This window comes from Fibroporia radiculosa (assembly GCF_000313525.1).
Source record: "Fibroporia radiculosa TFFH 294 genomic supercontigs, scaffold2774, whole genome shotgun sequence".
NCBI classification, from domain to species: Eukaryota; Fungi; Basidiomycota; class Agaricomycetes; order Polyporales; family Fibroporiaceae; genus Fibroporia; species Fibroporia radiculosa.
In genome coordinates this window covers 62971-78669 of record NW_012133364.1, presented here as the reverse complement: position 1 = coordinate 78669, position 15699 = coordinate 62971, and the positions used below count along the sequence as shown (strand labels likewise).

At 51.1% G+C, this 15699-nt stretch overlaps 8 protein-coding genes across 8 annotated transcripts; 4 read left to right on the top strand and 4 right to left on the bottom strand.

Annotated features, from left to right (window-relative positions):
* Positions 1-120: 120 nt before the first annotated feature.
* FIBRA_04287 (uncharacterized protein) lies at positions 121-2730 on the bottom strand (the record flags this gene model as incomplete). The annotated part of the gene is made up of 12 exons (XM_012326100.1): positions 121-191; positions 277-337; positions 373-512; positions 580-1069; positions 1119-1360; positions 1411-1575; positions 1638-1762; positions 1800-1898; positions 1952-2002; positions 2055-2149; positions 2205-2570; positions 2623-2730. The coding sequence occupies 12 exons, from the start codon at positions 2728-2730 to the stop codon at positions 121-123; spliced, it is 2013 nt and encodes a 670-aa protein (XP_012181490.1).
* Positions 2731-3011: 281 nt separating this feature from the next.
* FIBRA_04286 (uncharacterized protein) lies at positions 3012-3583 on the top strand (the record flags this gene model as incomplete). The annotated part of the gene is made up of 2 exons (XM_012326099.1): positions 3012-3460; positions 3514-3583. 2 exons carry the CDS (start codon positions 3012-3014, stop codon positions 3581-3583), a joined length of 519 nt encoding a protein of 172 aa, XP_012181489.1.
* Positions 3584-4189: 606 nt separating this feature from the next.
* On the bottom strand, positions 4190-4674 carry FIBRA_04285 (uncharacterized protein; the record flags this gene model as incomplete). The annotated part of the gene is made up of 2 exons (XM_012326098.1): positions 4190-4525; positions 4600-4674. 2 exons carry the CDS (start codon positions 4672-4674, stop codon positions 4190-4192), a joined length of 411 nt encoding a protein of 136 aa, XP_012181488.1.
* Positions 4675-5329: 655 nt separating this feature from the next.
* FIBRA_04284 (uncharacterized protein) lies at positions 5330-7080 on the bottom strand (the record flags this gene model as incomplete). Its single annotated transcript, XM_012326097.1, has 9 exons — positions 5330-5530; positions 5603-5740; positions 5794-5887; positions 6040-6132; positions 6196-6264; positions 6321-6419; positions 6482-6573; positions 6635-6886; positions 6934-7080. The coding sequence occupies 9 exons, from the start codon at positions 7078-7080 to the stop codon at positions 5330-5332; spliced, it is 1185 nt and encodes a 394-aa protein (XP_012181487.1).
* Positions 7081-7295: 215 nt separating this feature from the next.
* Positions 7296-8801, top strand: FIBRA_04283 (uncharacterized protein; the record flags this gene model as incomplete). Its single annotated transcript, XM_012326096.1, has 6 exons — positions 7296-7560; positions 7614-7650; positions 7703-7899; positions 8003-8090; positions 8248-8674; positions 8736-8801. 6 exons carry the CDS (start codon positions 7296-7298, stop codon positions 8799-8801), a joined length of 1080 nt encoding a protein of 359 aa, XP_012181486.1.
* Positions 8802-10949: 2148 nt separating this feature from the next.
* FIBRA_04282 (uncharacterized protein) lies at positions 10950-12964 on the top strand (the record flags this gene model as incomplete). Its single annotated transcript, XM_012326095.1, has 7 exons — positions 10950-11434; positions 11492-11747; positions 11803-12288; positions 12349-12428; positions 12479-12538; positions 12598-12760; positions 12812-12964. 7 exons carry the CDS (start codon positions 10950-10952, stop codon positions 12962-12964), a joined length of 1683 nt encoding a protein of 560 aa, XP_012181485.1.
* A 61-nt stretch (positions 12965-13025) lies between these two features.
* FIBRA_04281 (uncharacterized protein) lies at positions 13026-14006 on the top strand (the record flags this gene model as incomplete). The annotated part of the gene is made up of 2 exons (XM_012326094.1): positions 13026-13160; positions 13218-14006. 2 exons carry the CDS (start codon positions 13026-13028, stop codon positions 14004-14006), a joined length of 924 nt encoding a protein of 307 aa, XP_012181484.1.
* A 316-nt stretch (positions 14007-14322) lies between these two features.
* FIBRA_04280 (uncharacterized protein) lies at positions 14323-15067 on the bottom strand (the record flags this gene model as incomplete). The annotated part of the gene is made up of 3 exons (XM_012326093.1): positions 14323-14665; positions 14722-14911; positions 14971-15067. The coding sequence occupies 3 exons, from the start codon at positions 15065-15067 to the stop codon at positions 14323-14325; spliced, it is 630 nt and encodes a 209-aa protein (XP_012181483.1).
* Positions 15068-15699: the final 632 nt, after the last annotated feature.

Sequence of the window (15699 nt, the reverse complement as noted above, 5' to 3'; positions counted from 1 at the left end):
AGTCTTTATACGCGCTGCGAAATAAGGTTCGATCTCCCGCGCAGGGGCCATCGCCTCCCGAATCAGCATTTGCCCCCCCTCCCCCGCCCCCCCTGTGTGTACGTACACATGCAACTATGTCTACGCCTTCTCCTCTTCGTCCTCCTCCTCTGCCTCTGCAAATACAGCGTTCGGTTGGTTCGCCCGCCATGCTGGAAGGAATTAAAGTTCACACGTCAGCACTCATCGCCACAGCCAAACACAGCCAAACACCCTCGTCCAAGTCCGCTAACTCACCTGCCGTCCACACTGGGTTATCGTCTGCGTCTGCGGCCAGCTTGAGCAACGCCTCGCGCGGCTGTCGGCGAAAGCAAGCAGTCCTCGTCAGCATACCTGTCGTCCAAGCACGCGCAGAATGGTGCAGAGCGCTTGCGGAGTCTGAACCAAATCAGGCTCCGAGCCTCCTTCCGTGGCAACGCGTCTCCGGCGTGTCGCTGCGGTAACATCCGGCCTCCCTGCCGGAATCGCCACCGCTACACCAGCCGGAGCGACCGAAGCACAGTAAGATACAGGCTCATCTGCGCATGAATCGCATCGCACAGGCGGATGCGAACATCCAGGGCCGCAAACTGAGCGGCCGAGGAGCTCGAATGTCCATCGAGATGAGGCTGTACGATGATGATCCAATGACGCGCACGAGGGGCAAGTGGGTATCAAAACATAGCGCACGCACATCTTCGTCTCTTGTCGTGTCTCGCACCAGGTTCTGGACGACGTGTTGGGTTGCACTCGCTCCGACACGTCCTCCCCGGCCGGGTCCGGTAACTGGGAGCTCTGGTCGCCTGCTCTTCCGCGGGTCCATGCGTTCTTTCTCTCTCTTGCGCTTGCTGCCTCTCGTCAGCCCATCCCCATCGCGGAACATGGGTAACGCGTGCGGTGTGAGAATAGTTGGAGCGGATACCGCGTCTGACATGTCTTCGATAGTGGCCTTTCTCGGTGGTCCTTTGTTGAATGGTAGTTTTGCCCCATTGATGGATGTCTGCGGTGAGTAAAGGACACATATCTGCCCATTCGCCAACCCTGTGACAATCTACAGTAACCTGCGTGAGAACAAGTCGCATAGGCGCTGTCAATCTCACCTGGTTAATTTTTGAATGCCAGCAAACTTTGACAGGCGTCGTTTCCACTTCAAGCTCCTTCACAGACTCCAAATTATCCTTTCGCAGGAACACCAGTCGACCCTTTTCTCCTTTCGACGACGCCCCTGACCCAGTCACCACAAATTTATCGTCTGGGCTGAAGATTGCATTCGTTGTCGGATACAAAGTCGCTAGACCCCCATGTGCCGCAAGAGGCTTCTTGAAAGCCCGTAAATCCCAAACTGGGCTGGCTTCAGAGCATGAACAGTGGGGTGTGTACATGAGCGCTCACGTTTCACTGTGTCATCCCCTCCTCTGGTCAAGACGGTCCGACCGTCGACAGAAAAGACAAGCGATCCAGGTTCAGTATTTTTCACGTGCGCACCCTCAATGGTTAGACTTGGTCGAACGAAATTGGATTTGGTCTGCCACATATGCAGTGCACCATCCAGACATGCTGAAAGACAGTCAGCACATTCCATTATACGCATAAGACAAGCGATCCATGAAGACACGCACCACCTCCGATGAGAGTACCATCTGGAGAGTACCCGCATGCAGTAACCTTCGTGCGCGCACCACGCTCCTTGGACTTCACAACGATGACTGTTTTCTGTTTTCGCTTGTTCTCGACATCCCATATTCTGTCAACATGATCAATTAAAGTGTAACGTTATTCACCGATGCACTTGCCGTATTGTAGAGTCTACGGAGCTTGTGATGAAGGTCTGTGGATCGTAAGGATGCCAGGCGCAGGATCGCAATTCAGCAACATGCCCCCTAAGATCTACTACTTAGTATAGATATTTCCCGTCGCATAAACTCATACGTACGCGGTATTCTTCATGTCTCGAATGTATGGATCCCCTTTGACAAAGGTAGCCCTACCAGTCAGGTCAGTCTATCCTAACTGAGAAAAGGACGAAGCGAACATACAGCTCCTCGCCGTCACGATCATATAGCTTAGCCTGTAATGTACCTGAAATGGCAAGGAATTGTTGCCCATCGTTGGAGTATTTCAAGTCATGGACCTAGAAGCACCACATTCAACTCTCAGCGGGTCGAGTACATGCTCCTGGAACGCACATAGTAAGTACCCGCGGGCTCCCAAGTCTTGAATGGTTTGCACCTCCAATCCATGCCACCAAAATCCCACAGCTTGCAGTCGTAATCATGGGATCCCGACAGTACTCGCGCCCCTGATGGGTCAAGCGTCAGCGCTGACACTACCTTCGTGTGATCTTTCATGGGTAGCTCATGGGTAGTGGGAAATTCAGGAAGCTCGGAATCTTCGTCGTCTGAGAAGTCAAATTCCGGCTCTCCGTCTTCCAACTCTGGGCCACTAGCCTTGGGTGGTGGAAGGGGACCGACATCATCCGGGTCGAATTCGGGCTCCTCGTTGGGGTCCCCAACCTGTTCTACTTTAATGGCGGCTATCGGGGGCGCAGAAACCTGAAGATATATAAGCTTTCGCGCAACTGAACAACAGTAATCAAACGCGTACCTCCTCACGTCGGCTTTTGTCGAAACGATTGGGATCGAGTTGTCTCTGCTTCGACTTTTTGCCGAAGCCAGATATACCCATGGCAGCCAAGACGTCGACGTCAGACATAGCGAGTGTCTAGTGTGCACTCTCAGCCGCGAAATGAGGATAAAGGCGATTGTCGGCGGCGACGCTAGTCTGCCATGCATTCATTACATAAACCGCGGTCCATTAGACGGGCGCTTAAGCCGCGTAAGTACAATTTGGCCACAACCTAAGCTAGCGCTTGTATCTCTTCCTCAGCTCGCCCTACCTTTTCGTCTGTATTGCAACATCATATCCACTAGCTTCGGGTCATGTTGCACTCAGAGGTTATGTTCAAACGGCCGCGATCGCCCTCACCAATTCCAATGTCGAAACGCAGACGGCATTTCTCACCGCCTCCTGCCGTTAATGTTTGGGCAGGCAGCGCGCATTCGAGCGACGACGAGTCTATTGATCGTGACGAAGAGATGGTCCGCGCGCGACATATGAAACCGGAGAGACGATGGCAGAAGGACGCTGGACAGTACAAGGATGCAAATGCATTCTTACACGACCTGCACGTAGAGCAGAGACATCGGATTCTCCTCTCGTCCTCTACACCATATGCATCACAGTCACAGGTCTTTCAGTCTCAGAGACATCCGTATCCCTCCAAAACGATTCGTGACCATACACCTATATCCTTCTCTTCTACCCAGCATTCGAGACACATGAATTTCCCCCGAGCTTCCGCCTCATTTGTCCCGGAGGCGCCAGGGGCCGAGACGGAGGCAGAGACACGGGACGTCATGCAACGGTATGAAGACACAAATCGGTGAGTTGTCTTGTGTCCTCTGGCTTTACCAGTACTCACGGAAGCTGTTGTAGAGCACTTGGCTCTATCGTCCTCAGCCGAAGGCTAACAATATGCGCAGCTGCAGAGCCGCGCGAAGAATGATGTAACGATCGGTTCTTTGAGCTTTGAGCCTTCCTACTTCTTACTTGTTCCAGCATTAGACTTCGCCTATCTACATTCACCTCAAATTTGTCATCACACTGCACTGCTGTACTTCTCCCATGCATATCCTCATCTCAACGACCCACGATTTCCATCATCGCATTACTTTATTGCATCCACGCATTACCAATCAATTCATTGCTGCAGCAATTTGTAGACATACTGTGCTGTTTACGCTTCATGTAGTCTCTGTTCACCGTTGCTGTGGTCCATCTCTTAGATGTGGGGCAGGCCACATCTATCAGTATATCATAATGGGGTCTAATCAACTGGATAGCACATTCACCGCATCATTTCATTTCACATCAAGTACCATATGTCACTGATTCATGATTCGTGCAAACGAAAGGTGTAAGGCTTACAATCCAGTCCCTATTGACAATGGCAGCAGGGAGTAGGCATACATATCTAGAGTGTATTCGAAAGACTACAGCTGGTATCCATACCGGCACGTCCAGCTGTCAGTTTCATCATCGCCTTCGGTAATTGTCGTCTTTGATACGTCCACTGGACAAATGCAGCATGGTATGCTGTCCATGCATAGGATCATACAGGTTCAAGGCCTGAGATCTTCTCTACGCCCAAACTAATCTCTGCACCGAGGATATTGCTCAGCTCACGGTTCAACAGGTCGCCCATCATGTGCCCATCGCGGTTGTAAACCCAGTCGTCCTGTGCCTCCGAGTAATCGTAGCGCTTCGGTCCGCTGCAACACGAATGCGTAAGGGTAAGTAACGCAGCGAGCGGAAGAACGGTGCGAAAGCCGTCGGCAGTTCCTAAGACCCACCTGAATGGCGAGGAGAGCCAGATCTGTTTGTTTGGCGGCTGCTTGTTGATCACGTACGTTCCCTTGCCGCCGAGCTTCAACGTTAGCACACCGCTCTGGGGATAAGTCCGGGGTGGTGTCAGCGAGAGAATGCTCAAATGCGGCCGCCGACGCAGAACAGAACACTCACGCTGTACTCAACTTCGTACTCGGGGTCATTAAGTCCATCGAGGATTTCTTCGAGCGACTCAAGGAGACGGTCCATCGTCGCGTTCGAGTAGGCATGATATGTCTCAGCAGGCAGGTCACTATTCGTGTTTAGAAACAAATAAATACGTAAGGTCCGTTATGATCGAATAATATTGATGCGTTCAAACGTGAAGTAAGAGATTGGTATTGATGAAGTAGAGTTAAGCGCACCTCTGGACCACTTGTGGCGGGGGTGTTGCGTAACATCTCCTCTGCACCAGCCAGCCCGCCAAAATTAGATCTCCTCCGCCGGTATATCGTCTGTTTCCGAAGTTCTTTCCTTGCAAGGAACAAGGAATGACTGTGGTTGGCTGAGAGACAGTCCTAATACTACTTGCTCGGGGGATGTGCAAGTGTCGAGACGAAGAGGCAGGGGACGAGACGAACGCAGAACGGCTGGCCTGGCGCGCGATCATGGAGGTCATGACTGCATCTGACAAGGAAGAAATCTAGAAAGAGCAGTTATGTATCAGGACGACAACTAACTGCTGAGAAACATGCACAATATGAGAGGCGGACACGCAAAACGTAGAAAATCCTCATTTGAATGAGTCTGAATGGCGTGTGATCGCGCGAGCGACGGGGTTAGGGTTCGGGTGCAACTAGACGCCTTGACAATCTCAGAATTCAGTGCGGAATTAGAAGAGCTTGTCTTGCACAAGTCATTCTGTCTACAACACAATCCACGGTACTTCAAACAACACAAAATCGAAGTACTCCTGCTCCAGTAGCGTTTGGTACTCGCCCACAAAATCATCTCCAGCCCCTCCGCTAGCTTTCGTGGATTTCTTGCTCGGATTTGAGCGGCGAGAGAGGTAGGCGAACTGCATTTGCAACGCTGATAGTGTTCGTTTCGTCGCTTTAGGTTCCGGCTATTCAATCAAGATCAGAAAGGATTGAGATGAAAGAAGTAGAGCTTGGTGTGATTTCAAGGCAAGACGTACCCTGATAAACAACCCTGTGTAGCTGGCCGGTAACCCATACCGCAACACGCTTTCAACAAAAAGGCGCAGAACCTTGAGATGCACGAGAAGCTGGAATGCCTCAGAGAAGTTTGTTCGTGAGAGTTGGAGAAGTTCTGTCTATATGATGAGGTTAAGTCGAGTGTCCGGACAGATCTTAAACGAAGACCTACCCAGAGCTCCTTCTCGATCTGATCTGCGTTATCGAGCTCTTCTCGCTGTTTGTCCACGAGATCATCAGAGTAGACAAAGTCGCGCACAACAAACCTGCGAGGCGTAATTTATGAGAAGGAATCGACGGTGAAACCAGTCCTTTACGAATGTGAAGAATAGTGAATAATACATAGGTTGAATAGCAACCAATGAGATAGATGGAGCAGAAACGCATAAAAACCCATGAAGGTAGAGAGAAGACGTACTTATTCTCACGACATTTATGCAAAAACTCATCATGGACTTTCTTGAAGACGACTACAGAGAATAAGGAATATTCGTCGTCTGACGCAATGAGCCTACAACATACCGAGAAGGAATGATTTCAGCCTGTAATCGGCAGCATACTAAGATTCACTTACATTGAAGACCTGGGGACAACCATTGGCGTAAGCTGTTCGTATTTCAAGTTCCAATCCTTGACCAGGTTCCTACGTGGTGGGTGAGCCCAATCTGGATTCCCCATCAATTGTGAGGCAAGTCGTACTTCGGCACAGCGACGATGAGGGTCTGCATATAGTCTGAGTTCTCGATAAAGTGCTCTTTACGAATGAGATCAGCGAGCGAGCGAACAGATAAATTACCGCTAGGTGAGATGTGAAAGGTTAAAAAGCCAGCTCTCGTCGCGAATTGACAGATGGAACGCACGTCTTCTTCCGCTGCATCTGTACTAGGGAGCCTTTGGCTAAGTTATAGTTGTTGAGTTTATTCTTCATGACGTTGTCTATTGATGTCACCTCCTGCACATTCGGTCAACAGCAATTAGCTCTCGAATCCAGAATTGAAGCAGTGTGATCTAACCTTGTTCAGGACGTCTACCATGTCTCTGAGTGCCCTCTGCACTCCGTATCTGCCTTCATTCCAACGCCAGCCAGAGAGGAGGTAGGAGTCGACACTAGATTCGTTAACTTGTACGTGCTGTGCCAGCTTTGCGGGGTCATTGTTGAGGAGGTTGCGAAGGGTATCAACGGTCTTGGCCACTGTTGCTGTGAAAAAGACATCGTGCTTTGGGAGCTCCTCCGAAAGGGTGATGAGGGAGTCGAGAGTTCCTGTCTATGCGGACATTAGCTCGAGAGCGGTTGGTCGCACAAGAGATGGACCTTGAAGGCAGGTACGGGAAGGTATCCGAGGGATGCGGCGGGTGACCTAGAGTTGGTCGCGAGCTTCGCGGCGAGTTCCTGGGGCACTCCCTCAGCGTCACCGTCGGCGGGTACAGCGACGAGCCAGGTGCTCTGATCAGACGGCATCGTGGGCGGACGTCAAACGAGCGCCCGTCATCGTTCGTGACGATGACCGACAGAAGTCTCAGAGTCGGGTTAGGGTTGCGACGAGCGGGAGGTATTTCCGCCATCTCAGGCTCTCACGACGTGCTCGACCGCGTTCTCGTTTTGAGTTCTTATCAATGTTTGCCCACTTGCGCCCCGTTTCCCTTCGCTCCCTGTTCTTAGCTCGCGCCCGCGCCATGTCCAGCTCTTCTGGCTCTCTCTTTGGTGATGCCTGCCCGCTCACCATCACCCCCGCCCAACTCCAGACACTCAACCCCGACTCAGTTGCGATTCTTGATGCAAGCTGGCATATGCCTAATGCACCTCGCAACCCCCACTCTGAATGGCTGAGCTTGCGCATTCCCGGCTCTCATTTTCTTGACCTGGACGCAGTTGCTAGTGCTCATGAACTTGGATTGAAACACATGATGCCATCCCCACAAGTCTTCGCCGAAGCTTGTGGTGAGGTTATCACCTCCACATTTTCTCATTTTCATCACTAATCAATTTTGTAGAGACGTTTGGGATCACTCCCAGATCCCACGTAGTGATGTATGTACACATTCATCCTGACTTGTTAAGTGACCTATCCGCACAACGATAGCTATGACACACACGGCATATTTTCCTCTCCTCGAGCCCTCTTCATGTTCCGTGCGTTTGGCCACTACCGCTCCTCGATCCTCGATGGGGGCCTTCCTGCATGGGTTGCCCATGGATGCCCCACTCGTTGCGGCGAACCGGGATCTACAACACGTTCGAACTACTGGACTCCTCAGTTGGACACGGATGTAGTAACAGGTGCGTACAATTTTTGGACTCTATACGGACCGCTGGAGGGCATGGCACTCTATTGCGGCCACACATAACATACATCTAAAGTTTTGTGGATATCATATAATAGGTTACAACGAAATATCCTCCAATGCTAGATATGATCCTGCGCGCGAACCCATCGCCGACATCGTTCTTGATGCACGCTCTCGTGAACGGTAAGTGTGTTCCAGATTTCAGCTCTCCCTCCCTTTAGGCGTTTCGTACAGCTTTCAATACCCCGATGCCTTGCAGTCAGGCTGGTATCTTACCCACCTCATTATCGTCTTGCTCCACTTTTTGATAGCTCTATCTATCTAACATCTAATCCTACAGCTACCTTGGCACCGGTGCAGAGCCGCGGCCAGGCCTCTCTTCAGGCCACATTCCGTACTCCTTCTCACTTCCGTTCACCATGCTACTCGACACGCAACGTATGCCCACTCCTCTGCCTGTCACATCTCTGCCAGTTCTCGATTCTGATCCTGATGCCAAACCATCGTCATCGCCCGCCAGACCGCCGTTTCCCGCTTGGCTTCCGGAGACGTATACAACCCTAAAGTCAACGACACGTCTCATTTCTGCTATCCAGGACGCCTTGAGCACGAGCGGCGCGAGCGATGTCCTAATTAAAGATGTCTTGGAGAGCCACAGGAACGTTATCGCGAGCTGCGGAAGCGGAATGACTGCGGGCGTGGTGTGGCTTGCTCTAAGGATGCTTGGGGTCGGCGACAGAAAGAAGCGGGTGGGGATATACGACGAAGTGAGCGATCATTCTTGTGCGCCCATAGATGGAATTTTGACTTGTTAACACGTATAATCAGTCGTGGACAGGATATGCAATGCGTCCGGAGAGTAAAATAGTGAAGGAAGATAACGTAAAAGTGTGATATAACAGCGTTGGTAACCTTGCTGATTTTGACTACGCTGGATGTACGTTGTTGTCCATCAGCCCTCAGCTTCATTCATGATAGATCAAGTTATAGGAACCCTAAGCTATACAATACAGTTAGGCCAAGAAACGTGCAACACAGCCAGCATCGGTAACGATACATATTACAGCATGTCAATCATGATGCATCAGGAGTCGTAAGTTATGCACAACCATATGTTGAACATTAGGAAATGGTTCCAGCCTATACCCCCACCCTGCGAAAGACGTTGCAGAAAAGCAGTCTCTTTCTCTTTCTTCGGTCTTCTTGTGGTCCACGATGGTTGGAGTTGGAGTCTGTTCTGTTCTCCTGAGGACGAGAGCGCGGCCCTTCGGATCCTCTATCTTCACGGCGGTCCTCCGTCCCACCGAAGTGCTCGACTTGAGCTTGTGCTCTCCATAGATCAAGCACTCCCGGAAACGGCGGAGAATGTTGCATAGGAGGATTGCGCACAAGCGCGGGACGCCCAGTATAAGTAATATCAATTCGATAATGTTGACGGCGGTCATTGGGTTGGTTCGAAGCGCGTGAATCATGATGCCGTAGTGAGCCTGTCCTATGGGGTCTTCGAGGAGGGGTCTTGCGCAGGAGGGTTATTGACCATCTATTTACAGGACGTGAGACCGTCACGAACTGAATTCGTAGCCGGAGAATGAGGAGGAAGAAGTATAGGGATACGAAGCAAAAGCGTTGCTTTGACTCACCCTTCCGTTAGGAGAACATTGTAGCCCATCCGTGCAATTTCGCGCATAAGGCGAGTGCGTGCGTATAACAACGCACCATGCGAGTCAGCATGCCCCTTCTCGTGCATAGCATCGCGGTCAAACGAGTACAATGCACTCTGTTCACAGTCGTTGACACGAATAATATCCAACTCTGTTCTAATAATCAGCGTGCTGATTGACCAACGTTGAGCATGGTTCCGACCCCACCTCCTGAGCACTCGTGCATTGGCACAGGCTCAACACTTTTTGCAGTGACGACCTCCCATGGCTTCTCTGGCTCCTTATGCGCAATCCAATTTAGCATAGACCACATATTGCGCAGTATCAATGTCAGCGAAGCTCCAACAGGTGGCGGATTGCAAGTCGGAGACGAGGGGACGAGCGACCTTGACGCGCGAAGCCCAAGTGCTCCGACGACTGTGCGGATATGCGCGACAAGAGGGCAGGACGAGGACGTAGCGATATTAGGAAGCGATGAGAGCAGACACCGTCTTCGTACTAGATGCTATTTGTGGTGTGTCTGGATGAGTCGATCCGACCTGAGTCATGGATCACAGAGAGCAGCCGGGACAAAACGCAATGAGGGGGCGGATGAGATATGTCAACGCTCGTGGATGCCACTAGCATAGCAGCCGAGTGCAGCCCGAGCCCCTTGAAGTGGAGACCGTCGACGTTGCCCTCCGGCGCCGGAGCCGCGCGTTGCGACGATCGCGGACGACGCTCTGGCTGCTGCTCTCGGAATGGTCCCGCGCTCTCCGGTTACCAACACTACTTACGCCCCGAAAAATGCGCCGAAACGTAAGGGTGATTGCGAGAGACATTCACATTAGGCTACATTTCCGAACTTTATACAGGGCTCAACAAATACAGTACACCAATGGCACACTGCCACAACAACCTGGATGCATTCCCATCACCATGTGCCCAAGCATACTTCACAGCAACTATAATGGAGCGATCAGCAGCAATTCTTAGAAAATATGAAGCACTAGAGAACCCGGAAGCGCCTCAGCAAAAATTAGTCGTCACTCCCACCTCAGATTTCTGAGGTAGGTTGGGCTCATTAAATCATAATAGAATCATGGGCAACAATGGTAATCAAGAGGTCCACTACTCACGTTGCAGTACCAAGATACACCCCACCAATGGACACCCAGTCGAACATGTGCGACATGCGGTCAGATCGAGTGAGTCAGTGGGAGGGGGAAGCAGAGGGGACATATCCTGGCAGCGCAAATTTATCTCTGAAATGACGCGATCATGTGAGCCATTCGCGTCGCGACTGTTCGACTTCAACGTTTCCACGGTTCAGTTCGCGTCCAAGCGACAACACTGACTGAGCCGGCAGAGACAACACATATACCTCCTTCCTCAGTATTCAATGACGGCCGCAACATCGAGCTCAGCAACAAGCAGATTAACTCGCCCAGTGCCCTTCACACCCAGACGGCCCGTCTCGGCCCATCTGGAAGCCTCCACAGACGACCTGCAAAGCACCGGGCGCATACCACGGGCTATCACACCAAGTCTCCTCGGTTCGGCGAAGAAGTTCAAGGCTGCTCTATCATCTGAGTCGAAATCACGACTGGTTACGAAACCTAAGCCCGTATTGCCGTCAGTACCTGGAACACCTACCAAGAAAGGCTCTCCCGATGGCTCCAGGCCGAAGACACCAACCACACCACGCAGGGGGACGGAAAGTCCGCTATTGATGCCGCAGGTGAGCGAAATGGATGTCAGCAGGGTGGACCCCGAAGAGGCTCTGGTAGACTTCCAGTCCATTGAGCCTGGGGACATCTCTGGTGAGATCGACGAAGCCGCATTAGCAGACTATGGCAACGAAGATAAGGTGCTAGTTTCTATCCGGTAATTCAGTTTATCTCTGCTACCAATCATGGCCTACATAATCCATCTCTTGTGCAGAATCCGGCCGACACAAGCTACTTCTGCCTGGCAAAAGTCTACTGCAATACCTAAGAGCATAAAGCTTGATTCACATTATGCTAAATCGTCTACGACTGCCCCGCAAGAATTTCGCTTTGATGAAATTCTCACAGGCTCAGATAACAAGCCAGTGTATAATGCCGTCGCCCGTAGCCATGTTTGTGCTGCGATGGACGGGTACAATGCTGTCATCTTCGCCTATGGACAGACAGCTAGCGGCAAGACATTTACTCTCGTACGTATTCGCGCAAAAAAACTAGCCTCTCCTTTCAACTTGTGTTGTGTCATAGAGCGGTGATGAGGATCAGCCTGGTATAATCCCCCGCGCCATGAAAGACATCTTTGCATATATCCGACGAACGCCTACGCGGGAATATCTGCTACGATGCTCGTACCTAGAAATCTATAACGAGACGATACATGATCTTCTCGCCCCTCCATCATCAAGTGTCTCGCAGCCAGTGCAAATCCAAGGCACGGGCGCGAATATAGTACTTACACCCCTCCGCGAGGAAGTTGTGACAAGCCTGAAGAGTGTGCGCGAGGTTCTCCAGCGTGGCGAGGGTAACCGGCGTACCGCAAGTACCGACTGGAACGAGCGGAGTAGCCGGAGTCACAGTGTATTCAGAGTGGTCATCGAAAGTCGGGAGCGGGGGGCTGGTGGCGATGAAGCAGCAATTCCCAGTGGACGAACGACCCCTGGTTTTAGGCCCCCGACACCTGGCGGATCGCGGCTTCAAGCAAAGGGAGGAAGAAGTGTGCAAACGTCTGTCCTCGTACGTTACTGTTTAACGTATGGTAGCTGCGCGGCCAGCATCACTAATATAGCCTTTTAGAGTCTTATTGATCTTGCGGGCTCTGAAAAGGCTACGTCTGACAAGGAGCGAACTCGAGAAGGCAAGTACATTAACACCAGGTATTTTGAAAATTATACCCCATCTGGTTTATGGTGATTAATGTGTACAGTTTGCTAACTCTTGGCACCGTCATTGCTACTCTCGCGGAAAATTCTGCGAAGAACAAGAGGTATGTTGTACCAGATCTAACTTAAATCATGAGGGGACAATAAAGATCTGCACTCATAGTGACCATGTTCCATTCCGCAACTCCAAGCTAACACGAATGCTGCAGCCGTCACTATCAGGAAATGCACGTATATCCGTAATTGGTACCATCAATCCCGACATGGGCGCGATAGGGGAGACAACGAGCACTCTCCTCTTTGCTCAGAGAATCAAGAAAGTCCAAGTAAGAATTCTCGTCGTTCCTGCCTGAAGTCAACCTGACACCGCTGCTTAGTTGCACGCCCAGAAAAAGGAAATCGTCGACACTGAAGCTCTCCTGGAACGATACAGAAAGGAAATCGAGGAATTGAAGAAGCGACTCACAGAGAAGGAGGCTGATGCTCCTGCGCGCAATCGCAGGCTTTCCGCTCGCGAGGCAAGTTGGTGATTCCTGTGTAGCCATGCTTGGTACTTACCTTCCCAACTAGCAACTGGATGAGTCTCGAGCAATGCATGACTTGAACACGCGAATCAAGCAGCTGACGAAACTTATTCTCACAAGTCAATCCGTGGATGAAACCAAGGGTGATGAGTCTCGACCCGCAAGTCCAGCGAAGGTCGACTTCGACCTGTCTCCATATCAGGTACGAATATATTTTTACTCGTGTTGAGACACCTCATGCCCATTCGGTGTTTAACAGTTGCAACAAGAGCTGCTTGCCGCGCGGCGGCAAATTGAAACACAATCAACGCAGATCCTGTCTCTCGAGGCAGCACTTCAGGCAAGGCCCCAGTTGCCCCCCGATGCACCGGACAGCGAAAAAGACAAGTTGCTGACGGATCAAGCGAAGACGATCCGTGAGCTCGAGGTTGTTATCAAGGGATACGAGGAAAATCTTGGCGAGCCCCTTCGTGCAGTACGGGAAGATGTAGAGAAGGAGTGGATGGCCAAGCTTGAGAAGGAAGTGAAGCGCAAAGAAGAGAAGGAAGTATGGGCGGACGAGCTCGTGAAACAGCTCGAGAAGGAGAAGAAGGCGAGTCTTTTGTCGGGTCTTCCTGATGGCTTCGAAACTCACACTCACTGTCAGATGCGCGTGAAACTTGAGGAAGAGCGGCAGGCCCTCGCAGCATTCGTGCGCAAATTTGACTCCCTCGGCCTCGGCCTCAGTAGTGGTGTCCCCCTCTCACAGTCAAAGCTCCACCCGCCAATGCCCACGCCTGGTGGCGCTGCGGCCCTTTTTGCGCAGCGACAACGCAGTAGAATACAGCCTTTAGAAGCGGACACAACCATGGCGATTGTGGAAGAGGTTGATTCGCCAATGCGATTTGGCGCTGGACAGCCTAGTCTGCTCGAGGAGGAATGGGATGCTGTAGATGATGTGAGCTTTGGAGAGGACAAGCTGATACTCCCGTTGAAAGGTGGCTCACGGAAAGGATCACATAGCCCCGTAAGAGATGTATTAGGTCGAAAGGAGAACGTGCCTGTATAGGATGTATCTGCGTGTACTTTGATGTCTTTGTCTTTTAGTGTTTTCCTAGTTGTACCATGAACATTTGGATTTTTTATTTGCGGTAACATGAACACATGTGTCGGTACTTTGACAAGCTCACCACTATAGCAAAAACTCTACCCTCATGGAATTATGCCTATAACCATCATACGTTGCATGTTACTATTACACATAATATGGGTCTACAAGTACAAAATTAGTACACGGCGTTCTCTGGTAACTTGTTATCTCGTCTCACAGCCCACTCTTCACCTATAAAATTACACAAATGGCTACAGATGAAAGCAGCCCATCGTTATACCTTATACCTTCGCAATCGAAGCTTTATACATGAACCCCAATGCCAGCTACTTCCGACTTGTCGGACGTCACCCTGGTCGAGCACGAGCTTCTCTTTGTCTTCTGAAGATCGTTTTGTCGTCGACCTCACGAGTAGGACTACGCCCGTAGCTTCTTCACCGGTAAGGTATGCTTTCTCGGTCTCCTCTCCCCAATACTGAAGTAAGTCGAGAAACGGGGGAGGTAACCGCTCCCCTGGAGTATGAACGAACGCAGGTCGGGCAATATAGCGAAGGGCCATTCGAAAGAGGGTATGATGCGTAGAACGAGAGGGCTTCCGAAGAAGTGTGATTGACCATCTGGGACCCTGGGTCAATCCAAACCAACATGCCAAGCGAGCGAGCGAGCAACTCACCCCTCAAGCAACAGCGTGTTATACCCAAGCCGTGAGGCCTCCTGCAGGACGCGTGCGCGCGTGAAACGCAGCGCAGCCTGGAGGTCGACCTTGTGGCCACTAGTATCGTCCTCGTGCACGTACTGTGTCTTGACGTTGAAGACGTACGAAGCTTTGAGGGAAGTATGGCTTATGCGGATAATATCAAGACCTGACAAAGCAGAGAATATTTTAAAAATGTGATTGTGAAGGAGGAGAAGCGAGACATACTGTCTTCGTCGTCGTACATCTTTACGGGATCGACGCTCTTGGCATCCACCACCTCCCAAGGCGCATCAACGTCGGACGAACCGGACCAAGGCCACATTTCTCAGACGGAAGCAGGGAAACGAAAACAGACTGCTAGAGAATTTGCACTTGTAGATAGCAAGCAGACACGCTACTTATATGGAGAAGAGTCCAAAGGAGAGGAGTCAGACGACGGCGAGCGGAAGGCTGTGCACCGCCATAGGCGCGGGTCTATGGCTGCGCAAAATACTGCGTGGAAGCCGCGAGGCAATTACTTATAGTCTTGAGACGTTGCACTGGAACACAGGAATGCGTAAAACAATATACATGGCGGGATCAAGTTAGCGCAGACTCCCTGTTTGACGCTGTGTTTATTGGGCCAATATTGGGCCCTGAGACACGGAAGGACGGCGGCCTCAGCTTCAACAGACTGCGTACATCAGCGGCACTACTTTCGCAACAGGGAGAAATGTTTGACGAGAGTTACAGCTGGCTGCGAGAGGGATGTATGTGATATTCAGAGCGGCTAGTGATGGGCTTAAGGTTAACAGAAGCGCTAACGCGTTGTATGCGTCACGTGAACGCGTCTATGTAGTAGGGCAAACAAATTCATGGATCAAAAGTTGATCATAAAGAGAGTGGTGTTACTGTATCATATATGCAGATACTAGCAGTATACCCGTGCTTACGCACGGTTGCTTCATCATTGAT